Source organism: Loxodonta africana, chromosome X, assembly GCF_030014295.1.
Source record: "Loxodonta africana isolate mLoxAfr1 chromosome X, mLoxAfr1.hap2, whole genome shotgun sequence".
NCBI classification, from domain to species: Eukaryota; Metazoa; Chordata; class Mammalia; order Proboscidea; family Elephantidae; genus Loxodonta; species Loxodonta africana.
The window spans coordinates 1,244,059-1,271,264 of record NC_087369.1 but is presented as its reverse complement, the minus strand read 5'-3'; the positions used below and the strand labels follow the sequence as shown (position 1 = coordinate 1,271,264).

The window sequence follows — 27,206 nt, the reverse complement described above, 5'->3', positions numbered from 1 at the left end:
TCCCTGGGACCCTTATCCCAGTTCCTAAAATCAGGGACTCGGCTATCATGAGGGTCCCCAACCCACCCTGCACACCAACGAGCCCTCCATTCGGAAACTTCCAACAACCGCCATGGCCTTGGATTATGTTCACTCGAGTAAACCAGAGGCTCCCGGGTCTATGCTTGTCCACGGAGCCGGAGCTGGTGTTGCAAAAAGACACGTATCCTTTGCTCTCAGAGGGAGGATTGTGAAACCTCGCCGCGGGCACCCTGTCATCTCATCTCTGCCACTTCCCCTTATCACAGGCAGTGCCTGGCCGGCTGGCCTTCAGCCTTGCGACACGATGTATCTGGGGTCACAGCCTCAGCAGTATCAAGGGCTCCCGCACTTCGGGAATGTCGTCGTGTTTGACAAGCCTCCTTGGCCCAAGGGCAGCACTTTGAAAGATGTGGCCGGGGCTTCTCTTTATCACCCTGCCCCAACCAGATGCCAGCTTCAAAGGAAAACCCCTGATCAGCAGCTGCTGCTTCTTGTGAAATCCGTGTCTCTTCACCGTTCCAACCCGTTCTTGTCCTCGGAGGAGCTGGCAGCTCTAATCCGAGCTGAGACCTCCTTGCCAGTATCTGTCTTACTGCCTCCCGCTGTTTTTGCTTTCTTTCAGGATATCTAGAAATGAGGCATGGCTTGGGGAAATCGATTTCCTTTCTAAATGCTCGGAATCTAACCCAAACATTTAATAAATGCTTTTAAAAATCACAGTAGAACAAGGCAGGGGGCTGAGAACTGACCCCAAAGTGTCCCTGAGGAAAACGCCTCTCTGTTCCCTAGACTGTGCTGGGGGGTGGGTTCTGCAAGAGGGACCATGAGCACCCAAAGTTTTTGGTTGTAAGGACTGGGAGGTACCAGTTATCTTTGGACCCCGTCGCGGGTGGCTGGGTGACCCAAGTGGAGCCACCAGTCCTTAGGTCCCTGTTGTGGGTAGGCGAGGACCTTGTTTAATAGGCAAGGCAATGTCAAACGTCAAACACCCACCTCTCCACTGCACGGCTGAAATGGCTGGAGTTTGCCAACAAGGGCCTATTCTCCCGAAATAGGCCCACACAGGTCCATGCAGAAGGGAAAGGTGCTCAAGGTCCACAGACGGTTTATGCCTAGACAGGGGCTGCTTCTGTCCTGAGCTCCCCCAGTTAATGGAGCTGGCAAATTATCTTTTCCCCCCCGTTGGAAATTTTTTTCTTCCCCAAGGCCGGGAGGACGGCTCCAGGTGCTCACCAGGGTCTATCTCAGGCCAGGGGATTCAGCTGCTGAAGCTGGCTTGGGGGTGGGGGGGGCGTGGTAAAATATATGCAGTTACTTAGCTTTTGCCGAGAGCGCCCTTCTCCTCAGGTTCCGGAGGTGTGAGCAGGCTGTGGGGCTGCTGCTTCTCCCTGAGGAATCTGCAGCCCAGCGCTAGGACCAGCCTGCTGCTGCCACTCCAGGAATGGGGCCTGAGGGCTCCCTGCGATTCAGGTCCGGCAACTCCTCTCCGCTTCTGAACGGCCTCTTCCTCCCCCTGCCCCTCAGTTCATTGTCTGAGCTTGCCTTTGGCGCTCAGGGCTCCCAGCTGGTCACAAATATACTCATTTCACTTGTTTTTCGGGTCTTTGTTGTAAAGAGGGCTCACCTGAAGCGGCTGTCCATTCCGCCGTCTTGGCCCCACCTCAGAAGCTCTACCTTAAAGAGGGAGAGAAATGGAGATAATGGAAATGTCCATCAGCAGGTGAGTGGATAAACACAACGTGGTCCATCCCCACGATGGAATACTACGCAGCCATAAAGAGAAGTGAAGTCCTGACACGCGCTACTTCAGTTTCACATGCTACATCGTTGTTGTTGTTGCCGGGTGCCGCGGAGGCGAGTCTGACTCACAGCGCCCCCATGTGACAGAGTAGAACTGCCCCATGGGGTTCTCTACGCTGTAACCTTTACGGGAGCAGGTCGCCAGGTCTTCTCTCCTGCAGAGCCTCTGGTGGTTGCGAAACGCTGACCTTACGGTTAGCAGCCGAGTGCTTCACCGTTGTGCCACCAGGGCACGTGCAAAAGTCATTATAAAGAAATATCTAGAAGAGGCAAGTTTACGTAGGAGAACAAAGTTTATTAGTGGTTTCTATGGACAGGCGGGGGGCGGGCCAGGGAAAAAGATGTCGTTGCTCAGGGGACACTGACCTTCTGTTAAGGGTGACGGGAAACTTTGGGAATGGGTAACGGTGATGGTTGAACTCATGAGGACCACGGCGCCACCGAATTGTACTTGGGGACAGTGTTCAAGAGTCGAATGTTTTTGTTGGATATAATAACAACTTAAAAAATAAACGGTAGTTACAAAAGGAATAAAGTAATAGACTTCAATAATGCCGAAACGTACTCGTTAGGAAACACTGTTCGTTTCTTCTGTACCCACCCACTGGCGATTGCCTTGTTCATGGTTTGGGGTGCACCCTTCAAGAACTTCTAATGCACACGTGTTCAGCAAGAGGGATCCACATCCGGGCTGCTCTAGAACTAATTGATTGAATATTCAATTATGTTGATACTTGGTACCTGCATAGTAGTACACTGTTGGGATGGACTGTCATCTACTTGGAGTCCCTGGGTGGCACACACGGTTAACACGCTCGGCTGCTAGGCTGAAAGGCTGGAGGTTCAAGATCACCCTGAGGTGCGTCGAAAGAAAGGCCTGGTGACCTACTTCCGAAAAACCAGCCACTGAGAACATGGTGGAGCACAGCTCTGCTCTGACATGCATAGGGGCGCCAATGAGTCGGGGTTAACTCAGCGGCAACTTTTTTTTTTTTTTTGATCATTTCCTGCTAGCCTGAGATCTAGGTTCTTTACCAATCTGTGCCGTTTTAGGTAAAGCAGCGCAAATCATTCTAGTAACACCCTCGTCCCCTGTTATGGGTTGAGATGTGTCCCTCAAAAAGATGTGTTGAAGTCCTAACCCCTGTACCTGTGAAGACGACCTTCTTTGGTAATAGTTTTTGCAGATGTAACTAGCTAAGGTAACAGGGGGTCACACAGGGTAGAGCGAGTCCTAACCTTACATGAAAACCGGAACCAGTAGAGTCGATTCTTACACACAGTGACCCGATATGAGTGACTCCTTCTAAAGGAGACACAGAGACAGGGAGACAGAGGGGAGACGGCCACGTGAAGGTGGCGGCAGAGATTGGAGTGATGCGGCCACAGACCCAGGAGCGCCTGGGGCCACCAGAAGCTGGGAGAGATGAGGAAGTATCCTCCCCTGGAGCCTCCAGTCAGACTTCTGACCCCTAGAGCTGTGCAAGAATGTATTTCTGCTATTTTACGCCCCCGGTTTCTGGTATGGAGTCCTGGCGGCACAGTGGTTAGGAGCTTGGACGCTAACCAAAAAGGTCAGCGGTTTGAATCCACCAGCCATTCCTTGGGAACCCTTTGGGGCAATTCTACTCTGTCCTGTAGGGTCGCTAGGAGTCAAAATCCACTATAGGGTCGCTATGAGTCAAAATCGACTCCATGGGAGTGTTTGTCTTTTTTTGGAGGGGGTTTTTGGTTTGTGGTACTGTGCTATGGGTGGCCCCAGGAGGTAAACTCACCCCCATTTGTGATTATTTTCTGAGTATAGGAGTGAGATGCCGGGTCAGTGTGGTCTGTTGTGAATGCTTTGGTCCATCTCACTGGGTGAGTTTCTTGGTCCAAGAGACTAGCCATGTCCACCCAGGTACAGTGGATGGGGCTCATTCCAGGATCCGCTTGCCTGCTGTACACTGCGGCCTTGGGAGTTAAAGACTGTGTTTCTCTGAGTGGGGGAACACAGGGGACTTTGCACTTGAAAGACAGTACTGGTTTAGTTTTGTGGCATCTGCAAGGTTTGCAGTCAGCTACTAATGGATGGCAGTTTGAACCCAACCAGCAGCACCATGAAAGAAAGGCCTGGCAATCTGTTTTGATAAAAATTGTTCTTGTTGGGTGATAGCGAGTCGATTCTGACTCCTAGTGATCCCATGTGATGGAGCAGAACTGCCGCGTAGGATTTCTTAGGCCGTAATCTTTACAGGAGCAGATCGCCTGGTCTTTCTCCTGCAGAGCTGCTGGGGGGTTTGAACCGCTGACCTTTTTGTTAGCAGCTCAGCACTTAGCCGCTGCATCACCAGGGTTCCTTTGATAAAGATTACAGCCAAGAAAACCCTATGAAGCTAAGCTCTACTCCCTAACACATGGGGTCATCATGAGTCGGAATCGACTGGACGGCAATGGGTTGACCATGCAGACGAACGCACAGTTGGGGAGGTTTTGATGGTGGTGTTGCCAGACGAGTCAGAAAACGTCACAAACAGCCCAGCTTTGAAAGTCGACCAAGTAGACAGCACGTAGAATGAGATTTTGGGCAGTGGCGTGGTGCTGGCCCCACACATTCTACTTGTTCGTTTGCAAATTATTCCATCTCTTCCACGATGAGGAATTCGGGCTCCTCGGTGTCTGGAGGCAGGTGGTCCCCTTCCCAGGTGATCTGAGACAGAGAAGAGAGGAGCCGTGGAGAAGATGGACAGCTGTGTGCTTGGTTCTCCAGTCAAGAAAGTGTCAGAGAAGAGCAGCATGAAAGGTGAGCAGACCTGGTGAGGACGGGGGTATGGGGTTCGACTGGACAGAGAGACAGAGAGATGGAGACAGAGAAGACGGGGGGACAACAGGGAGGGAGAGATAGAGACACAGATAGAGGCGGAGAGAGGTGAAGGAGAAAGAGGAGGACGAGGAAGTGAGGGAAGGTGTAGCGGACTGAATTGTGTCCCCCCAAAATATGTGTCAACTTGGTTAGGCCCTGTGTGGTTGTCCTCTATTTTGTGATTTTCCTATTTGTTATAAATCATAGTCTCTGCCTATGGTTAAAGAGGATTAGGGTGGGATGGAACACCCTTGCTCAGGCCACATCCCTCATCCAATGTAAAGGGAGCTTCCCTGGGGTGTGGCCCGCACCACCTTTTATCTCTCAAGATATAAAAGGAAAGGGAAGCGAGCAGAGAGTTGGGGACCTCATACAACCAAGAAAGCAGTGCCGGGACAGAGTGTGTCTTTTGGACCTGGGGTCCCTGTGCTGAGAAGCTCTTAGACGAGGGGAAGATTGATGACAAGGACCTTCCCCCAGAGCCAACAGAGACAGAAAGCCTTCCCCTGGAGCTGGCACTCTGAATTCAGACTTCTAGCCTACGTCCAGACTGTGAGAGAATAAAGTTCTCTTTGTTGAAGCCATCCACTTGTGGCATTTCTGTTATAGCAGCACTAGCTGACTAAGACAGAAGGAGAGGTAGAGAGAGAGAGAAAGAACTGAAACAGAAGCCCCAGCCAAAGGGTTTCCAACCCGGACCCATCTCGCCTTTGTCTGTGACCTCGTGATGGAGTGCCAGGAAGCACTTAGACAAAGAGGAGGGTGGAGGGCTCTGTGGAAGGCAGCTGGACACAACCCCTCTCTCCTTCCCCCCTTGCCCCTCACCTCCAACACAGCAGCCAGCCCTGGACAGTGGGGTCTGCGCAGGGAGGAGGGGACCCTGCCCCCACACCAGACACCCCCAGCTCCGGCTTCTCGGTGCTGGGGGCTCCCAAAGGTGGAACCAACTCACCTCAGCGTTTGGAGTGAGGAAGCTCTTCACCTGTGGGATGGGCAGGAATAGCTTTTGCCTCAGGGAGGACCTGGCACGAAGGGGAAAGAGGAGGGTCTTTGCAGATGTGATTAAACTAAGGAGGAGCCCCTGGGTGCTGCAAACGGTTAGCACTCAGCTGCTAAACTAAGAGGTGGAGGTTTGAGTCCATCCAAAGCCCTGGTGATCTACCTCCAAAACTATCAGCCATCGAAAACTCTACGGAGCGCAGTTCTACTCTGACACACACGGGGTCGCCATGAGTCAGGATCAACTCGATAGCAACTGTTTATATTTAAACCAACTAAACCCGTGGTCGCTGAGTCAATTCCAACTTATAGCAATCCTATTTTTTTTTTTATAGGACAGAGTAGAAAAATGCTCCATAGGGTTTCCAAGGCTATAATCTTTTTGAGCCCTGGTGGCGCCGTGGTTAAAGGAATCAACTGCTAACTGAAAGGTCAGCAGTTCGAAACCAGCAGGGGCTCCGTGGGAGAAAGATGTGGCAGTCTGCTTCCATAGAGATTTACAGCCTTGGAAGCCCTATGGGGTTGCTAGGAGTCGGAATTGACTTGACAACAGTGGGTGAAAATCTTTATGGAAGCAGGCTGCCACAATTTTCTCCCGAGAAGTGACTGGTGGGTCTGAACCACCTTTTCGGTTAGGAGCTCAGTGCTTAACCACTGCGCCACCAGGGCTCCCATATTTATATAAAAAACCCATTGCCGTCGAGTCAGTTCTGACTCACAGCAACCCTATCCAAAAACTCATAGCAACCCTATAGGACAGAGTAGAACTGCCCTATAGAGTTTCCAAGGATCACCTGGCGGATTTGAACTGCCAACCTCTTGGTTAGCAGACATAGCACTTAACCACTACGCTACCAGGGTTCCCAGCAACCCTATTAAACCTGCAAAAGCCAGAACCTGTGTGAGGTAGAAATCTGTCAGAGAAGGAAAACTCAATTATTGTCTACCGAGACAGCACCCTGTCAAAGGCTAAAACTTTTGAGACCTAGAAAAACAAGGCAGTCTTGTGGAGTTCCAGCTCTCACAGGTTTCACTGTATTTTGGTATTAATGGGAAGTCACTGTGCATCCAGAGGGACCCCAGGTGGTGAAAATGGTTCACGTGCTTGGAAGGCACCTCGGAAGAAAGGCCTGGCAATCCACTTCTAAAAAATCAGCCACTGAAAACCCTACGGGGCACCGTCGTACTCTGACACACGTGGGCTCTCAGTGAGTTGGAGTCGGCTCAATGGCAGGTGTTTTTTCAAGTTGAGAATCCCAACACAAGCTCGTCCTGGTGGGCCCTGAACTTGAGAAGGGGTGCTTTGTTTTGGGACTTCATCCCAGACTCTGGAAACTTTGCTCTCCGTCTGGAGAACCGGGGCCACTAGCCCCACGCTGTCACATCTGAAACCACTGGCCACGCTTGTCGGGCCAACAGTGGGTGCGTTGGGGACCTTCTCCTGTGTGGAGGGGACAGAGGTGCTGGCCTCTGTCTCTGGGGAGAACCCGGTGCCCAGTGGTGGTACAGGCTCCTTCTTCAGGCTGCTGGTCAGGGAGGCGCTGGGGAGCCCACCCCCAGGGGAAGGAGGTGACTGCAGGTTCTGGGGTGGCCGCCCTCCTGAGGAAGCTGGTGGTTGGCACTCAGCCCTGAGGAGCTGGAGGCAGCTGGGCTCCATGGAGGAAGAGCTGAGGCCGGTGGGCACCCTGTCCACACCACCCCAGACCAGACCCTCCCTACTACAGGCAGTGAGGCAGAGCACAGAGACACAGATCCCCCTTCCACTCTGCCTCACTCTGGTCCTCCTTCTCACTGGGCACACCACCTCTTGGGCAAGATGTTCTTAGAGGCCTGGGTGGGGCACACAGGGAGAGGGTTGGTGGGGTCATCAGGACCCCCCACATGTCTCAGGACTCTTCAGGAACCCCCAGGACTCTCCAGGCACCCCCAAGTCTCTCCAGGCTCCCAAATCTCTGCAACCACCCTAGAACTCTCCAAGCACCCCAAGTTCCTCCAAGCACCTCAGGACTCTCCAGGCATCCCCATGTCTCTCCAAGCACCCCCCAGAGCTCTCCAGGAACCCCCAAGTCTGTCCAAGTAACCTCAGGAATCTCCAGGCACCCCCAGGGCTCTCCAGGCCCCCCAAGTCTATCCAAGCACCCCAGAACTCTCCAAGCACCCCACATCTTCCAGGCAGCGCCAGCACTCTCCAAGCACCCCCAAACAGAAACTCTTATCCATTAGCAACAATTCCCCGTCCCCGCCTCCACCAGCCCCTGGTAACCCCCAAACAGAAACTCTTATCCATTAGCAACAATTCCCCGTCCCCGCCTCCACCAGCCCCTGGTAACCACCTATCTGTTCCTTGTCTCTATGGCCTTGCTCCCCTGGACATTTCCTGTAAATAGACTTGTAAATCCGTATCCTTTGGTGCCCGCCTTCCCTCTGAGCGACGTTTTCAGGTTGGGAAGGTTACCTTCTGAAGATTACCATCAGTAGCACGGTGAGTGTGGCGGCGGCCACCCCTACCACCGGCAGGATCACGGCCACATTGCCACAGCTTTGCTTCTGGAGGCCTGGGGGGAAAGAGGATCAGAGAGTCCCAGGGGCCTAGGGGTCAGTGACACACACATCAGCCCCTGGTTATCAGAAGGCGAAGTGGAGGTGGGGAGGGGAGGCAGGTCTGTGGGGACGGAACCTCCAGGCAAGGAACCCAAGGGAGGAGGGGCAATTCCTTCTGCTTCTGTGCCCCTGTGGACCCCACCTCTTCCGTACATCCCTGCTTGCAGGAGAGGATCTGCCTAACAATCTCCGCAACAACAACAAAAACGCAAACCCACTGCTGTCGAGTCAATTCTGACTCATAGGCACCCCAGAGGACAGAGTAGAACTGCCCCATAGGGTTTCCAAGGCTGTAACCTTTACAGAAGCAGACGGCCACATCTTTCTCCCGCGGAGCGGCTGGTGGGTTCGAACCTCAGACTTTTTAGTTAGCAGCCAAGCGCTTTAACCACTGTGCCACCAGATCCAGCTAATCTCCACAAAGGTACAACTAATACTGCACAAAGGATAGTTACTGTAAACAACTCCCTAAGGTTGTAGCCAAAGGAATGAATAAGCAACTGTGAAATGTGAAGGGTGGGAGAGAGGTTTCCTCTATGGACTGGGAGTTGACTGGTGCAGCTGGGCTGCTTCTGAGAGCTGCGAGCCCACATCCTGAGAGTAAAGAGAACTTGTGTGTGGTTTCAGCCACTCGTTTCCAGGGAGTGGGCCACCTGCATGTTTTAGGCACCCAGCAGGTGCCACCTCTGGTCTTAACAGTCTAAATATAATTGTACAGGGACCTTGGAGGGAGGGAAATCTCGCCTTGTGCATTTCCTGCCAGATCTACTGGCCACATGGGGTCACTGTGTCAGGACTCTTGGAGCCCCGTAATTGCCACATGACATGTGGAGGCGCCTCAACATTTCCTGAAGATGAATCCAGCCTGGGTGACGTCCATTGTCCCATTTAGAGAACATGACTTTGTTACACCCCCAAGCCTTCCTGATCTGGATGATGACACTGGCTTCCCAGGCTTCCCAGCTCCACCCAACTCCATCCTCCCACCCCAACCACATCCTCCAATTCCCACCCTAAGCCCAGGATTTCCAGCTCCAACCAACTCCACCCTCCCACCCCAACCACATCCTCCAATTCCCACCCTAAGCCCAGGATTTCCAGCTCCACCCAACTCCATCCTTTCACCCTAAGCCCATCCTCCATCCCACCCTAAGCCCATCCTCCATCCCACCCTAACCCCATCCTCCATCCCACCCTAACCCCACCTCCCATCCCATCCCACCCCACCCTAACCCCACCCTCCATCCCACCCTAACCCCATCCTCCATCCCACCCTAACCCCACCCTCCATCCCACCCTAACCCCACCCTAACCCATGCTCCCATCCCACCCTAACCCCATCCTCCCATCCCACCCTAACCCCATCCTCCATCCCGCCCTAACCCCACCCTAACCCATGCTCCCATCCCACCCTAACCCCACCCTCCATCCCGCCCTAACCCCATCCTCCATCCCACCCTAACCCCACCTCCCATCCCACCCCACCCTAACCCCACCCTCCATCCCACTCTAACCCCATCCTCCCATCCCACCCTAACCCCATCCTCCATCCCACCCTAACCCCACCCTCCATCCCACCCTAACCCCACCCTAACCCATGCTCCCATCCCCCCCAACCCCATCCTCCCATCCCCCCCAACCCCATTCTCCATCCCCCCCAACCCCACCCTCCCATCCCGCCCTAACTCCACCCTCCAACCCACCCTAACCCCACCCACCATCCCACCCTAACCCCACCCTAACCCCACCCTCCACCCCACCCTAACCCCACCCGCCACCCCACCCTAACCCCACCCTCCACCCCACCCTAACCCCACCCTCCACCCCACCCTCCACCCCACCCTAACCCCACCCTCCATCCCACCCTAACCCCACCCTCCCATCCCACCCTAACCCCACCCTCCCATCCCACCCTAACCCCACCCTCCCATCCCACCCTAACCCCACCCTCCCATCCCGCCCTAACCCCATCCTCCATCCCGCCCTAACTCCATCCTCCAACCCCGCCCTAACCCCATCCTCCATCCCGCCCTAACCCCACCCTCCCATCCCGCCCTAACCCCACCCTCCATCCCACCCTCCACCCCACCCTAACCCCACCCTCCACCCCACCCTAACCCCATCCTCCCATCCCACCCTAACCCCACCCTCCATCCCACCCTAACCCCACCTCCCATCCTGCCCTAACTCCATCCTCCATCCCAACCTAACCCCATCCTCCATCCCACCCTAAACCCACCCTAACCCCACCCTCCACCCCACCCTAACCCCACCCTCCACCCCACCCTCCATCCCACCCTAACCCCACCCTCCATCCCACCCTAACCCCACCCTCCATCCCACCCTAACCCCACCCTCCATCCCACCCTAACTCCACCCTCCATCCCACCCTAACCCCACCCTCCACCCCATCCTCCACCCCACCCTAACCCCATCCTCCATCCCACCCTAACCCCACCCTCCACCCCACCCTAACCCCCACCCTCCACCCCCACCCTAACCCCCACCCTCCATCCCACCCTAACCCCACCTTCCATCCCACCCTAACCCCACCCTCCATCCCACCCTAACCCCATCCTCCATCCCACCCTAACCCCATCCTCCATCCCACCCTAACCCCACCCTCCACCCCACCCTAACCCCACCCTCCACCCCACCCTAACCCCCCTCCATCCCACCCTAACCCCCTTCCATCCCACCCTAACCCCATCCTCCACCCCACCCTAACCCCACCCTCCACCCCACCCTAACCCCACCCTCCACCCCACCCTAACCCCACCCTCCACCCCACCCTAACCCCACCCTCCATCCCACCCTACCCCATCCTCCCAGCCTCCTTCCTGGGGAACCAGAACTAGAATCCAGAACAGCTGCCATGTTTGTCCGTGACAGACCCTCGGTGGCGTTCCCCACAGTGACTGAGTCCAGGGGGCAGGATGGAGGTCAAGGGTCTCAGCTGGGGCAGCATCTACAGTCATCCCCGGGCACTCACTGAAATGCAGAGTCTCGCTCCAATCACTCCAAATGTCACTTCGCCTGTGACGCACCCTGATCCGCAGGCTGCGCTCTCCGTAGGCCTCAGAGCTTGGCAGCAGGTACACGTTTCTGTCCTGTCCTTCTCGGACAATCTGCCACAGAAGATGGGGTCTGCTGGGAGCGACGTTATAGAATGTACTGTGTTCCCCCAAAAGGCGCGTCGACTTGGCCAGACCAGGATTCCCAGTGTTTTATGGTGGCCCTGTGTGTTGTGAATTCTAACCTCTGTGAAGTTAACGAGGCAGGGCTCAATCTTCAGGATTCGGTTGTGGGTTAAGTCAATCTCTTTTGAGATAGAAAAGAGAGAAGCAAGCAGACAGGAGATGGACCTCCTATCACCAGGGACGCAGCACCAGGAGCACAGGGCATACTTTGAACCCAGCATCCCTGAGCAGAGAGGCTCCCAGACCAGGGACAGAATGATGACAAGGACCTTCCTCCAGAGCCGACAGAGAGAGAAAGTCTTCCCCCGGATCTGGTGCCCTGAATTCAGATGTCCAGCCTCCTAACTGTGAGGGAGTAAGTCTCTGTTAAAGCCGCCCACCTGTGGAATTTCTCTTACAGCAGCACTTGAGAGCTAAGACACCCCTAAACCAGTGAACCTGACCCTGTTTGGAGAAATAGGGTTTTTCTTTGGAGGTGTTATCACTTAAACGAATGAGGTCATTCTGGAATAGGAGGGATCCTAAGCCTAATCCCTTCTGAGTGGTGTCTTACAAAAGGAGAGAACAGGCAGGCAGACAGAACCACACAGACACACACAGACACACAAAGACACAGACACAGACACACATACACTCCAAGAAATACCCCAGGCCACAGAAGCTGGAAGACAGAAGGATAGATCCTCCCCTAGAACCCACAGAGAACATGGCTCTGCTCACACCCTGAACCAGGCTCCCAGCCTCCAGAGTTGTGACAGAACGGGTCTCTGTTCTTTAAAGCCATCCACTTTGTGGTTCTTTGTTATGGAGGTCCCAGGAGACTGAGACACCCCCCTGCTTCTCCCCCAGACACTGCCTGGTAACAGCTCCTTAAGGGACAGGTGTGGGCCTGGGGAGGGGCCGGGCCAGACACCAACACAAAGGCTGAAGAGACACCAAAGATGCTGACGGCACCCAGGGAGCGGCCCCCCTGCCTCCCCCTGGGCCAGGTGGTGCACGGGCGTCCCTGTGGGCAGTGGAAGGCCACACGTGTTGGTTAAAAAAGTCAGGGGCTCTGGGTGGATCGCCAACATGACCTGGGCAGCAGGCACGACCCAGAGAGGAAACATCTCTCCCCACAGGGTCTTCAGACAGCCTGGAGTCCTCTTTCCCCGTGTGCCTGCCACTCAGCGTGGGATGCGTGAAATCGCAGCATTGGCACCGCCTGGAGCCGGGAGACCTGCAGACCCTGGCCTCCCCCACACCTGGGGTCACCTCCCCCACACCTGGGGTCACCTCCCCCACACCTGGGGGTCACCTCCCCCACACCTGGGGTCACCTCCCCCACACCTCGGGGTCACCTCCCCCACACCTGGGGTCACCTCCCCCACACCTGGGGTCACCTCCTCCACACCTGGGGGTCACCTCCCCCACACCTGGGGGTCACCTCCCCCGCACCTGGGGTCACCTCCCCCCACACCTCGGGGTCACCTCCCCCACACCTGGGGGTCACCTCCCCCACACCTGGGGTCACCTCCCCCACACCTGAGGGTCACCTCCCCCACACCTGGGGGTCACCTCCCCCACACCTGGGGTCACCTCCCCCACACCTGAGGGTCACCTCCCCCGCACCTGGGGTCACCTCCCCCACACCTGGGGTCACCTCCCCCACACCTGGGGGTCACCTCCCCCACACCTGGGGTCACCTCCCCCACACCTGGGGGTCACCTCCCCCACACCTCGGGGTCACCTCCCCCACACCTCGGGGTCACCTCCCCCGCACCTGGGGGTCACCTCCCCCGCACCTGGGGTCACCTCCCCCGCACCTGGGGTCACCTCCCCCGCACCTCGGGGTCACCTCCCCCGCACCTGGGGGTCACCTCCCCCACACCTGGGGTCACCTCCCCCACACCTGGGGGTCACCTCCCCCACACCTGGGGTCACCTCCCCCACACCTGGGGGTCACCTCCCCCACACCTGGGGTCACCTCCCCGGTGATCTGCCAACCCACACTTGAGACAGCGCAGGCATAGTTGCCCTCTAGTGGCTAAAAGGGCTCCTCTCGGGCTGAACGCCAGTCCAGGGAGCTGGGCTTGGAAGGACTTTGCACCCAGGCTGTTAGGGACTGAATTGTGTCCCGCCCCCCGGCCCCCGCCCCCCAAATATGTGTTGTAAATCCTCATTTCTAAACCCTTGGATGTAATCCCATTGGGGAAGAGGATTTTCTTTGTTGTGTTAATGAGGCACTATCAGGTCAGGGTTTGTCTTAAGCCAAACATGTTTGAGATATAAAAGAAGCAAGATGGCAGGGAGAGAAGCCACAGGAAGAACGCAAAGTGGCCAAAGCTGAAAGGAGGCAAGGACCTTCCCCAGAGCCGACAAGGAGAGAGAGACTTCCCCTAGAGCCCATGCCCTGAATTCAGACTTCTAGCCTCCAGAATCATGAGAAAATTAATTTCTGTTGGTTAAAGCCCCCCCAGCCCTTGTGGTATTTCTGTTAGAGCAACAGTAGGAGACTAAGACCAGAACCAACAAGGTGCGTTGGGTCGGGGACGGTGCCAGGTAGACGTGTTCTCAGCAAGGCGCCCGATGACAGCTCACAGTTAGGACCTCGCTGCTGAGCAAGCCTACATGGTGGTAAAGGGGTGTCGCGGAGAAAGGAGAAAATACTTACGGGGTCCCGGGAGCTGCCCTAGAAGAAAGAGCAAAGGAGACCAGGTGAGTGACCTGCGTTTTCAGCGTGGCGTGCAGAGTCTTCCTCAGGTGGGTGAGGCTGCTTTGGGGGTGTTGGCGAGGGATTGGGGGTGCTGATGAGGGATTGCGGGTAGGGATGAGGGATTGGGGAGACTGATGGGTGATTGGGGGTATTGATGGGGGCATTGGTTCCATTCCAGTGAATTCCCAAATGCTTAGGAAGGAGGATGGCTCAATAGTGACACCCAGTCCTTGTCCAGGTGTGTCTATTGGAAGCATATGTGAACTGCATGGAGACAGGTGGGCTCAGCTAACGGTTGGTGGCTGACTGTGGAGGAGGACAGAGATGCCCCTGGGCCTGGGGCTCGGCTGTGCCCTGGATGGTCAGACTTTGCACCCAGGAGCATGAGTAGAGCTGGGGGATTAGGATTAAACACATCTGTCTGTTGGGTTACAGCCCTGGCTATAGAGGAGAGGGGGTGCTAGGGGCCAGGGTCCCCTAAAGGAGATGTTAGAGATGAGATGGAGACACCCAGGAAAGCTGGGGAGCACCAGTGTGGGCAACAACATGGGGCGGAATCAGGGAGGCTGGCTGAGGAGCTGACCGAGGCCCTGTGGGAGGTCACCTGAGTAATGTCACTGCTGTGAGGCCACCTGTGTGAGGTCACTGCTATGACTGCTGTGAGGCCACCTGTGTGAGGCCACCTGTGTGAGGCCACCTGTGTGAGGTCACCTGTGTGAGGTCTTGTCTGTGAGTGCTGTGAGGCCACCTGTGTGAGGTCACCTCTGTGATTGCTGTGAGCTCACCTGTGTGAGGTCACCTGTGTGAGGTCACCTCTGTGAGTGCTGTGAGGCCGCCTCTGTGAGGTCACCTCTGTGATTGCTGTGAGTTCACCTGTGTGAGGTCACCTGTGTGAGGTCACCTGTGTGAGGTCACCTGTGTGAGGTCACTTGTGTGAGTGCTGTGAGGCCACCTGTATGAGGCCACCTGTGTGAGGTCACCTGTGTGATATCACCTGTGTGAGTGCTATGAGGTCACCTGTGTGAGGTCACTTGCATGAGGTCACCTCTGTGAGTGGTTGAGGTCACCTGTGTGAGACCACCTGTGTGAGTGCAGTGAGGCCATCTGTGTGAAGTCACCTGTGCGAGGGCTGGAGAGGAGGCTGCCCAGTGGGTGGGGTCAGAAAATGCTGGTTATTGGAGCCAACACCAAACACAGAATTGGACAAGCTGGTTCTGAATTCACGTGGAAATGCAAAGAATATTGACAAGGAAAAACAAAGGAGGAGGACTAACACTTCCTGATTTCAAAGCATAGTACAAAGCTACAGTAAACAAAACAGTGTGGTATCGTTCTAATGGTAGACACATAGACAAATGGAATACAGCTCAGAGTCCATAAGTAAACCCATACATCTATGGTCAACTGATTTTCGACAAGGGTGCCAAGTCAATTCAATGGGTAAAGAACATTCCTTTCAACAAATGATGCTGGAACAACCAGATCTCCACATGCAAAAGAATGTAGCTGGACCCCTACCTCACTCCATATACAGAAATCAAGTCTAAATGGATCATGGACCTACATGTAAGAAAGAGAGCATAAAGGAGCAAGCATAGAAGAATATTCAAGAACGCACAAGGAGTCACATGTTCCTTGATGAATTAGACTCTAAAAGGGAGACAGGAGAGAACATGGGTTGGGGTCCTGGCAAAGGTGTGGGGTCCTTACCTTTTTTTGGATGTCGAGTTGATAATCTAAGATATGACTTGCAAACTCAAATCTCCTCTGCGGGTTTTCCCACTGAATAATATAATTCGATCCGTTGTAGTGACTCGTGATGTTTGATGGTGGGTTATACTTTTCTAGAATAAAAACGTGAAAATGCAACGAGTTACAAGTCTACAAGGCGGAGGAGTAAATTAAATGAGAGATGCAGAGAACACCCCTCGGTGATGATTTCCAGGTGTCGTTGAGTCAACCCCAACCCATGGCAACCCCATGTGTGTCAGAGTAGACCATTGCTCCAAAGGGTTTCCTTCCAAAGAGCTTCTGGGCGGACTCAGACTCCCAAATTTCAGTTACAGCCCAGTGTGTTAACTGTATGCACCATCCGGGAAATCTTAATATATGCCATGAAACCAAACCACCTTCCGTTGGGTCAGCTCCAACTCATGGCAACCCCACGTGTGTCAGAGCAGAACCCTGCTCCGTAGAGTTTTCGATGGCTGGATTTTCAGAAGTCGAGCGCCTGGCCTTTCTTCTGAGGTGCCTCTGGGTGGACTCAAACTCAAACCACCAGCCTTTCTGTTAGCAGCCGAGTGTGTTAACTTTTTGCACCACCCAGGGATTCCTAATCAGTTGCCATCGAGTCGATGCTGACCCATGGTGACCCCATGTGTGTCAGAGTAGAACTGTGCTCCTTAGGGTTTTCAATGGCTGAATTTTTTAAAGTAGGTTACCAAGCCTTTGTTCCAAGGCATCTCTGGGTAGCTTGAACCTCCAACCTTTCAGTTAGCAACCAAGCACATTAACTGATGGTACTGCCCAGGGACTCCCTTTTCTCACCCATCTTAAAGGCTTCAAAGGGATCGAAATCCAAGAACGGGATTGCCGTCTCCTTGCTGGTTCCGTTCAGTAAGAAGATGTACTGTGGGTGCTTGGGCTCAGGGAGTATGTTGAAATGACAGCCCACGTGTGTGCCGGCCAAGTCCCTGATGTACTGGGGACATTCGGCCCCGTCCTCCAACCTGTAACATGAAGACTCAGTGAAAGGCCAGGGGGACATCACCCCGGACCCACCCGGAGGCGCCACACTTACAAAGAGGTCCAGACTTCCAGGCGGTACTGGACGTCGGCGGGCGCTGCGGGGCCGGGCGCCCAGCTGCAGTTCATGAAGCGGATGTTGTAGATGACACAGGAGAAGTTTACGGCGCCGGAGCCGTCCTTGCCTGGGAAAACAGGACCCCAACACCTTCACTGACCAACACCATCACCCCTGAAAGAACTTGGGTTTCCCCTGAGCCCTTTGTTAGAGAAACCCCTCCACCCTTTTATGTTTTTGAAACCTATGAAACCAATAATAGAAATTGATTGAAGGTCATTTAATATACGACTTCCAAATTGGGGTAACATTTCAACTCCAGAAAACAAACCAAACCTGTTGCCGTTGAATCCATTCTGAACTCATAGCGACCCTATAGGACAGAGTTGAACTGCCCCATAGGGTTCCCAAGGCTGCAATCTTTACGGGAGCAGATCGCCAGGTCTTTTCTTCCACAGAGTGGCTGGTGGGCTTGAACTGCTGACCTTTCAGTTAGCAGCCAAAGGCTTAACCACCGCATCACCAGGGCTCCACATTTCAACTAGGGAGTCAAAAATGTTCCAAAGAGGGAAGAACTCCCCAAAATTCTTACACCCCATCGTATCGACATCACCATAGTAACGGGGCCAAAACACTGTTTATATACTAACAATTGACCCTAGAACACAGCTTCTAGTCTGACTTTGGAGTCCCTGTTCCTTGAACCTGACTTGTACGTGGATAATTCTTCAAAAGAGCCCAAGGCAAACATTCTTTACAAGTTAATCTAGACCATGTTAACCAAGGAAACCCTGGTGGCGAAGCAGTTAAGTGCTATGGCTGGTAATCAAGAGGCTGGCAGTTCAAATCCCACAGGCGCTCCTTGGAAACTCTATAGGGCAGTTCTACTCTGTCCCGTAGGGTTGCAATGAGTCGGAATCGACTTGACAGCAGTGGGCTTGGCTCTTTGGTGGTATGTTAACCAACAGGTCAGCAGTTGGAATCCAGCAGCTGCTCCTTGGAAACCCTATGGGGCAGTTCTACTCTATCCTATAAAGTCGCTATGAGTTGGAATCGACTTGAAAGCAAGGGCTTTTTTTGTTTGTTTTTACAGGAGCCCTGGTTGCACAGTGGTTAAGTGCTGGGCTGCTAACAAAAAGGTCTGTAGTTCAAACCCACCGCCAGCCGCTCCACGGGAGAAAGACATGGCAGTCTGCTTCCGTGAAGATTTACAGCCTTGGAAACCCTTCAGGGCGGTTCTACTCGGTCACTGTGAGTCACGGTCAACCCCACAGCAGCGGGTTATTGTTTGACTAGGCAGCCCTGGTGTTGAAGGGGTTACGCGCTCGGCTGCTGACTGAAAGGTCAGTGGGGTGAACCCCCCAGGGGCTCCTCGGGAGAAAGACTTGGCGATCAGCTCCCCTAAAGGTTACAGTCTAGGAAACCCTGTGAGGCAGTTTTACTCTGTCACTATGAGTCAGAATCAAGTCCACGGCAACAGGTGTCGTATGGTTTGACTTAAAAGTGACTTTCAGAAAACCAGCTTCTTTATGGCTCAAGGTTCAAAGATCATATCAGAGCGATAGCTTGGCTGGGTCACCTCAACCTCCAGAAAAAACCCATTGCCATTGAGTCAGTCCCACTCACAGTGATCCTATAGGACAGAGTGGAACTGCCCCATAGGGTTTCCAAGGCTGTAAATCTTTGCAGGAGCAGATTGCCACATCTTTCTCCCAAGAAGCAGCTGCTGGTGGGTTTGAACCGCTGACCTTTCGGTTTCCAGCTGGGCACTTAACCACTGCACCACCAGGCCTCCTCTAAAGACTTCTTGATGCACTTTGTTTGGATAACTTTAGATTCCCCATCCTCATCTCCCCCGTCCTTCTCTCAGGCTCCCAGGACCCGGTGGCTTTTATAAAAAAGGAAACATCTCCAGTAAGCTGGCCCTAACTGCGATCGGAGTACCTCACCCACCAGTCCCCTTAGCTTTCTCTGAAGGAGCCCCCAGCCCGTGGATGGGAACTCAGGCAGCCTGGTCTCTCTCTCCGCACTGGGTGGGTCTCCTTCTGCAGTCCAGCTCCTTCCCTCCTTCCCGAATGCACCGTCTCTCCCTTTGGACAAAGTCGTCCTTGCTGTTTTAACGTTGTCCTCTGATTTTTTTCTCTGACATCCCCCCACCGCACCTTGATGGGAACGTTGAGGACGACCCACTGTTTGATGCTGCTGTTAATTGCCAAGTCAGCTCTGACTCATGGCAACCCCACGTGTGTCAGAGTAGAACTGTGCTCCATGGGGTTTCCAATGGCTTATTTTTCAGATGTAGGTTGCCAGGCCTTTCTTCCTAGGCACCTCTGCGTGGACTCGAACTTCCAACCTTTTGGGTGGTAGTGGAGCGCTTAACTGTTTGCACCAACCAGGGACTCCAACCCACTGTTAGCGGCAGATAACGTGTGTTCACCTGAGTTATTGAAGGTCAGGACCTCCTGAAATGTGTCCCCGTCAGAAGTGACAGCCACGCTCAGGAGGGCGCCTTGATGCAACACCGCGTTTGGAAACATGCAATAGTGAGTGCCATCTTCCTGGACCTGGAAGAGAAACCAGTCAAGAGCAAATGTGACTCGGCAATTCCGCTCCTAGGTGTATGCCCCAAAGTCTTGAAAGCAGAGACTCAAAAAGAGACGTGTACACCAGTGTTCATGGCAGCACTGTTCACAATAGCCAAAAGGTGGAAACAACCCACAATGCCCCTCAACAGCTGAATGGATAAACAAAATATGGCACATACGTACAATGGAATACTACCCAGCCGGTGGGAGAAATGAAGTCTTGATACATGCAACAACATGGATGGAGTTTGAAGACGTTATGCTAAGTGAAATAAGCCAATCACAAAAGGACAAATATTGTATGACCTCGCTTATATAAAAAGACAAGAAAAGGCAAATTTCTAACCTAGAGTTTATCCTGCCTTTGACCCAACTCAGTCCAGTGACAACTCCCAGACCTGCTTTTTTTTTAATTGTGGTAAATATATTTATATACTATATATATCAAGTAGTAGAACTGGCCCCATAGAGTTTCCGAGGAGCACCTGGTAGATTCAAACCGCCAACCTTTATGGTTAGCAGCCGTAGGTCTTAACCACTCCGCCACCAGGCTTTCCTATAGGGTCGCTACGAGTCAGAATCGACTCGACGGCAATGGGTTTGGCTTTATACATATATATAAATACAAATGGGTTTGGTTATATATATATATGTATGTGAAGACTGAAGACTATCAAATTTTAATTGTTTTCCAATCGATTTACAGGTATTAAGATATTTCTAAGAAAAATTCCAAAGGTAGTCTTTTATTTTTGAGGGGAGCCTTTGTGAAAACAACTGTGAAACACACCTGTTAGATCAACAGAGGAGTCCCCCCTTTTTTTTTTTTTGCTTCTGAAAAATCAGCCACTGGAAACCCCACGGAACACAGTTTTACTCTGACACACATGGGATCACAGTGAGTGGGAGTTGACTCGATGGCAATGGGTTTTTTGGCTCATGAGGGATGTGACAAATGAATGAACAAAGCCCAAAGAGAGAACATTAGCCCAGAGCTTCTGAAGAAAGATGGAAATATATTCAAATGACAAGTCCACCTCCTTCCCCTGTGGAAGGGGGGACGTCAAAATAAAGGCAGATACAGAAAAACTTAACAGTTACATTCTTTCCCATACGTGAAATTTAGTGTGTAAAATTTACCCCCATGTCTCAGGCTGGGTTCTAGAGAAGCAAAACCAGTGAGGCATCTATGCATATGTAGAGAGAGAGAGATTTATACCAAGGAAATGGCTCACGCGGTTGTGAAGCCTGGAAAGTCCCAAGTCTGTGGGTCAGGATGGAGGCTTCTCCTGACTCACGTAGCTGCAGGGGCTGATGAAGCCAAGATTGGAAGGTCAGACAGCAGGCCTCTGGCTCACAGGCTGCGGAGGCTGACAAATTCCAAGGTCAGCAGGTAAGACGGTAGGCTGATGGCTCACAGACCTCAGAGGCTCATGAATCTCAAGATTGCAGGTAAGCTGCCAGCTCAAGTCCCGAGAGCCGGAGGTCAGATGAAGAGGACCCAGCTGCAGGATCCAGAACCAGAAAAAGCCTTGTAGTTTTGCCAGAAAGTCCACCTATATTGGATGCAGGCCACACTCCAAGGGAAACTCCCTTTCAACTGATTGGCTACTCACGGCAGATCCCGTCATGGAGGTGATCACATTATATCAGGTCTTATTATGGAGGTGATTACATCATTACACAACTGCCAAACTACGTCATAACTGCCAAACCACGCAGAATCATGGCTCAGCCAAGCTGACACACAACCTGAACCATCACACCCCACTACGAAGAAGCAGGAGTTACCGGGTAGTGAAAACAGTGAACGTGCTCGGCTGCTAATCGAAAGGTTAGAGGTTTGAGTACACCCAGAGATGCCTCAGAAGAAGGGCCTGGTGACCTACTTCCAAAAAAGCAGCCCCTGAAAACCCTGTTCTACGCTGACACACATGGAGGTGCCACGAGTGGACTCAACGGCAAGAACAGTGGGAAGAGAGACGAGGGAGGGGACTCACGGGAGCATCACAGGAAATCCCAAGGTGTGCGGAGAGCCAGTGATGGACCCTGCCACCAGCACCCACCTGCGCACTCGGGATGAGGAAACTTTCCAGAGGGGTTTTTATTTCGCACCTCTCCTCAGTCACATTTCCCCTGCAGTTCCACCTCAACATTTTCTTCCTTGGATCTAGGTCCACGTTTATGATAGGAGAGACGGTTTTCTCTGCCGAGATGTTCAAAAACGGACGTTGAGTGAGAGCCGGGCCCCCAGGTGATGTTACAGGTATAGCCGACAAGAGATGTTCTGCAAGTATCACAGGGACATCTTCAGGTATTTGTCTTATGTGCTCTCAAGTCAATTCCGACTCACTGTGACCCCTGTGACAGAGTAGACAGCCCCATGGGGTTTCCTAGGCTGTAACCTTTACAGGAACAGATGGCCAGGTTTTCTCCCCCAGAGCTGCTGGGTGGGTTTGAACTGCCAACCTTTCAGTTAGCAACTGAGTGCTTAAGCATTGCGCCACCAGGGCTCCTTGGTCACTGTTTTGAGTGCTTTGAGTAACTTTTCCTTCCAGGCATTCAGGATTGGGGGGGCATGTGGTTGGTCTTCTCCCCCAGTGTGTCCCCTCCAAGGTGTTAAGTTCACCTGGTTTGCTCTAGGGTGAGGAGGTGATGTGGGGTTGATTGTGGTTGTGGGCCAGGTCAAGAGACAGAGTTGAATTTACCTGATGGTTAAAATAACCCCCCCACCTTCTGTGTTCAGGCAGACGTCTTATGGCAAAGGACCCCCTCCCCATGCTATGCTGGTTGTTAGTTGTCATCCAGCTGATTCCAACTCACAGCGACCCTATAGGACAGAGCAGAACTGCCCCGTTGAGTTTCCAAGGCTGTAATCTTTACGGGGGAGCCCTGGTGCTGCAGCGGTTAAGCACTTGGCTGTTAACCGAAAAGTTGGCTGTACAAACCCACCCGCAGCCTCCTCAGGAGAAAGAGCTGACAATCTACTCCTATAAAGATGAACAAAAACAAAGCAAAAAGCCAAACCTATTGCCGGAGAGCTGACTCTGACTCGCAGCGACCCTATAGGACAAAGTAGAACTGCCCCACAGGGCTTCCAAGGCTGTAATTTTTGTCACATCTTTCTCCCATGAAGCAGCTGGCGGGTTCCATCTACCAATCTTTTGATTCGCAGCTGAGCGCTTAACCGCTGCAGCACCAGGGCTCCCCCGTAAAGATTATAGCCTAGAAAGCCCTGTGGGGCAGTTCTGCTCTGCCGTGTGGGGTCACTGTGAGCTGGAATTGACTTGACGGCAAAGAGTTGAATCTTTACGGAAGCTGACAGCAAGGCGTTTCCTCCTGTGGAGCCTCTGGGTGGGTTTGAACTGCCAACCTTTTGGTTAGCAGCCAAGTGCTTAACCACTGCACCACTGGGGCTTGTTAACAGTCCCTTATCATACCCTTCAAATATTCTTTTCTTTCTGAATATAGCCTCTCCCTATCTAAGTCAGGATTTGTTTTTGTTTTTATTTGGACCCCTAGTCCCCTTCAAATGGAAACCCTGGTGGCGTAGTGGTTAAGTGCTGCAGCTGCTAACCAAGAGGTTGGCAGTTCAGATCCACTGGGCTCCTTGGAAACTCTGTGGGGCAGTTGTACTCTGTCCTATAGGGTCGCTATGAGTCGGAATTGACTCGACAGCAGTGGGTTTGGATTTTGGTTTGGTCCCGTTCAAACACTACAGGTGTGGTTTCACGCCATGCCAGCCCCTGACATGGGGACAGGCACCCATACTTACCCTGGTAGCGCTCTGGTTGGCAGCACGCTCGGGTTAGAAACACCCAGAACCACACGAGGTCCAGGGGGGTCACCATGCTGCAGCCCAAACCGGGGACCTGAAACATGTAAAGAGGAAACATCGAGTCAGAGGTCAAATGCCAAGGTAGGAGACCACATTTCTTGACTTGCTGCCTGCTGGGGGAGTCCCCAGATGGCTCTATGGGGTCACCTTTAGTCAGCCTCTAACACGGCTATGCAAATGGTTAAGCACTCGATGACTAGCCAAGAGGTTGGTGGTTTGAACCCACCCAAAGGTGCCTTGGAAGAATGTCCTCGCTATCTGCTTCTGGAAGGTCACAGCCCTGAAAACCCCGTGGAGTGCAGGTCTACTCGGCACACGTGGGATTGTCCTGAGTCAGGATCCACTCAGTGGCAACTAACAGCAGTGACAATCACAAAGACGGCACAGGACCGGGCAGTGTGTAGTTCAGTTATCCATAACGTCGCCGGGGGTCAGAGCTGACCCTGATGCAGCAGTGACAATCACGAAGACGGCACAGGACCGGGCAGTGTGTAGTTCAATTAACAGGACTGGGCAGCGTGTAGTTCAGTTATCCATAACGTCGCCGGGGGTCAGAGCTGACCCTGATGCAGCAGTGACAATCACGAAAGCGGCACAGGACCGGGCAGCGTGTAGTTCAGTTATCCATAACGTCGCCGGGGGTCAGAGCTGACCCTGATGCAGCTGACCACCACCACCACCACGAGCGCTAAAAGGCTCCCGTATGTTCCGAGTGCCCCTCTTTGGTTTACAAGACTACATCAGAGCTTGGCATGTGATTGGGGTCTGGCTCCCCCTGGGTGACCAGACAAAGATCCTTTCATTTCACCTTCACTGTTGTGCCCTCCCATCCCCTGTCTGTACATCGTAGTGGGGTGACTTGTCTGTCACTGTGACGCTGGAAGCTAGGCCACCAGTATTTCAAACATCAGCAGGGTCACCCATGGTAGACAGCTTTCAGCAAAGCTTCTGGACTGAGACAGACTAGGAAGAAAGGCCTGGCCATCTACTTCTGAAAATCAGCCAGTGAAAACCCTATGGGTCACAACAGATCATTGCCGGATATAGTGCTGGAAGATGAGCCTCCTAGGAGGGAAGGCACTCCGAATTCACAGTGGTTGCAGCAATGGACTCAAACACACCAACAATTGTGAGGGTGCTGCAGGACTGGGAGTGTCTCCGTCTGTCGTGCATGGGGTTGCCCTGATTCGGAGCCCACCGGACGGTAACTAACGACAACGACCAAGTGTGGATGCCGAGGGTGGGTTCTGGTCTCTCAGATGCTGTCTCCCTCCTGCTGGGCTCCCTCCCTAGAATCCCAGAAGTAGTTCCCGATGGACACTCCTTGCCAGGTGAGCTCAAGCCTCGAGAGCGAGGAGGAAGCCCTGCGTAAATGCCCAACACCATCATTAGTTACCAAGGAGCTGGTCTTTGAGATTAATGGTTATAGGTATGGAGGCTACACTGAGCCCTAATTACAGTGACTGCAGACTGATCTGAGAGGACTCTGTGCCCTCCAGGGACTATAACAAAGATTAGGATGCTGGCTGGCCCTATAAGTCACCAGGCTTTTCTTCCTACTCTGCTGGAATCTGTTCAGAGCAACACGCAAGCCTCCGTTGTCAGAGGGGAAGTGGCTGCACATGAGGAGCCGTGGCTGGGAATCGAACCCAGGTCTCCTGTGTCGGAGATGAGAATTCTACCACTGTCATGGATGGAAGTGTGTCCCCCAAAATGTGTGCCAACTTGGCTAGACCATGATCCCCAGTACTGTGTGAGTGGCCACCATTTTGACATCTGATGTGATTTTCCCATGTGTTGTCAATCCTATCTCTATGATGTTAATGAGATGGGATTAGCGGCCGTTATGGTAACGAGGCAGGACTCAGTCTATAAAATTAGGCTGTGTTTTAAGCCAATCTCTTTTGAGATATAAAAGAGAGAAGCGAACAGAGAGATGCGGGGGACCTCATACCACTAAGAAAGCAGCATCAGGAGCAGAGTGCGTTCTTTGGACCCGGGATTTCTGCAAGAAGATTGGTGACAAGGACATTCCAACACAGCTGACAGGGAGAGAAAGCGTTCCCCTGGAGCTGGCGCCCTGATTCCAGACTTGTAACCTACTAGACTGTGAGAGAATAAACTTCTCTTTGTCGAAGCCATCCACTGTGCTATTTCTGTTACAGCAGCACTAGGTGACTGAGACACCATCCACTGTGGTATTTCTGTTACAGCAGCACTAGGTGACTGAGACACCATCCACTGTGGTACTTCTGTTACAGCAGCACTAGGTGACTGAGACACCATCCACTGTGCTATTTCTGTTACAGCAGCACTAGGTGACTGAGACACCATCCACTGTGGTATTTCTGTTACAGCAGCACTAGGTGACTGAGACACCATCCACTGTGGTATTTCTGTTACAGCAGCACTAGGTGTCTGAGACACCATCCACTGTGGTATTTCTGTTACAGCAGCACTAGGTGACTGAGACACCATCCACTGTGGTATTTCTGTTACAGCAGCACTAGGTGACTGAGACACCATCCACTGTGGTATTTCTGTTATAGCAGCACTAGGTGACTGAGACACCATCCACTGTGCTATTTCTGTTACAGCAGCACTAGGTGACTAAGACACCATCCACTGTGGTATTTCTGTTACAGCAGCACTAGGTGACTGAGACACCATCCACTGTGGTATTTCTGTTACAGCAGCACTAGGTGACTGAGACAATATCCACTGTGGTATTTCTGTTACAGCAGCACTAGGTGACTGAGACACCATCCACTGTGGTATTTCTGTTACAGCAGCACTAGGTGTCTGAGACACCATCCACTGTGGTATTTCTGTTACAGCAGCACTAGGTGACTGAGACACCATCCACTGTGGTATTTCTGTTACAGCAGCACTAGGTGACTGAGACACCATCCACTGTGCTATTTCTGTTACAGCAGCACTAGGTGACTAAGACACAATCCACTGTGGTATTTCTGTTACAGCAGCACTAGGTGACTGAGACACCATCCACTGTGGTATTTCTGTTACAGCAGCACTAGGTGACTGAGACACCATCCACTGTGGTATTTCTGTTACAGCAGCACTAGGTGACTGAGACACCATCCACTGTGGTATTTCTGTTACAGCAGCACTAGGTGACTGAGACACCATCCACTGTGGTATTTCTGTTACAGCAGCACTAGGTGACTGAGACACCATCCACTGTGGTATTTCTGTTACAGCAGCACTAGGTGACTGAGACACCATCCACCCGTGGTATTTCTGTTACAGCAGCACTAGGTGTCTGAGACACCATCCACTGTGGTATTTCTGTTACAGCAGCACTAGGTGACTGAGACACCATTCACTGTGGTATTTCTGTTACAGCAGCACTAGGTGACTGAGACACCATCCACTGTGGTATTTCTGTTATAGCAGCACTAGGTGACTGAGACACCATCCACTGTGCTATTTCTGTTACAGCAGCACTAGGTGACTAAGACACCATCCACTGTGGTATTTCTGTTACAGCAGCACTAGGTGACTGAGACACCATCCACTGTGGTATTTCTGTTACGGCAGCACTAGGTGACTGAGACACCATCCACTGTGGTATTTCTGTTACGGCAGCACTAGCTGACTAGGACACCATCCACTGTGGTATTTCTGTTACGGCAGCACTAGGTGACTGAGACACCATTCACTGTGGTATTTCTGTTACGGCAGCACTAGGTGACTGAGACACCATCCACTGTGCTATTTCTGTTACAGCAGCACTAGGTGACTAAGACACCATCCACTGTGGTATTTCTGTTACAGCAGCACTAGGTGTCTGAGACACCA

General features: G+C 52.8%; 1 protein-coding gene across 5 annotated transcripts in view; it reads right to left on the bottom strand.

The window, feature by feature from the left end:
- Nucleotides 1-1,299: 1,299 nt before the first annotated feature.
- LOC111749385 (granulocyte-macrophage colony-stimulating factor receptor subunit alpha-like) overlaps nt 1,300-27,206 on the bottom strand; it is a 60,249-nt gene continuing 34,342 nt past the window's right edge. The window contains exons 2-12 of one of the 5 annotated variants that reach the window (XM_064277871.1): nt 23,322-23,418; nt 21,613-21,833; nt 19,399-19,525; nt 16,959-17,088; nt 16,706-16,887; nt 15,869-16,002; nt 13,976-14,134; nt 11,256-11,391; nt 8,118-8,217; nt 5,616-5,685; nt 1,300-4,510 (exon numbers count right to left, since the gene is read on the bottom strand). In XM_064277871.1, the coding sequence (XP_064133941.1) occupies nt 4,436-4,510; nt 5,616-5,685; nt 8,118-8,217; nt 11,256-11,391; nt 13,976-14,134; nt 15,869-16,002; nt 16,706-16,887; nt 16,959-17,088; nt 19,399-19,525; nt 21,613-21,833; nt 23,322-23,397 (1,410 nt within the window). In that variant the 5' untranslated portion in view covers nt 23,398-23,418 and the 3' untranslated portion in view covers nt 1,300-4,435. Of the gene's footprint in view, nt 4,511-5,615; nt 5,686-8,117; nt 8,218-11,255; nt 11,392-13,975; nt 14,135-15,868; nt 16,003-16,705; nt 16,888-16,958; nt 17,089-19,398; nt 19,526-21,612; nt 21,834-23,321; nt 23,419-27,206 lie in introns of those variants that run through there. The other 4 variants (XM_064277870.1, XM_064277872.1, XM_064277874.1 and 1 more) reach the window with 4 other exon arrangements.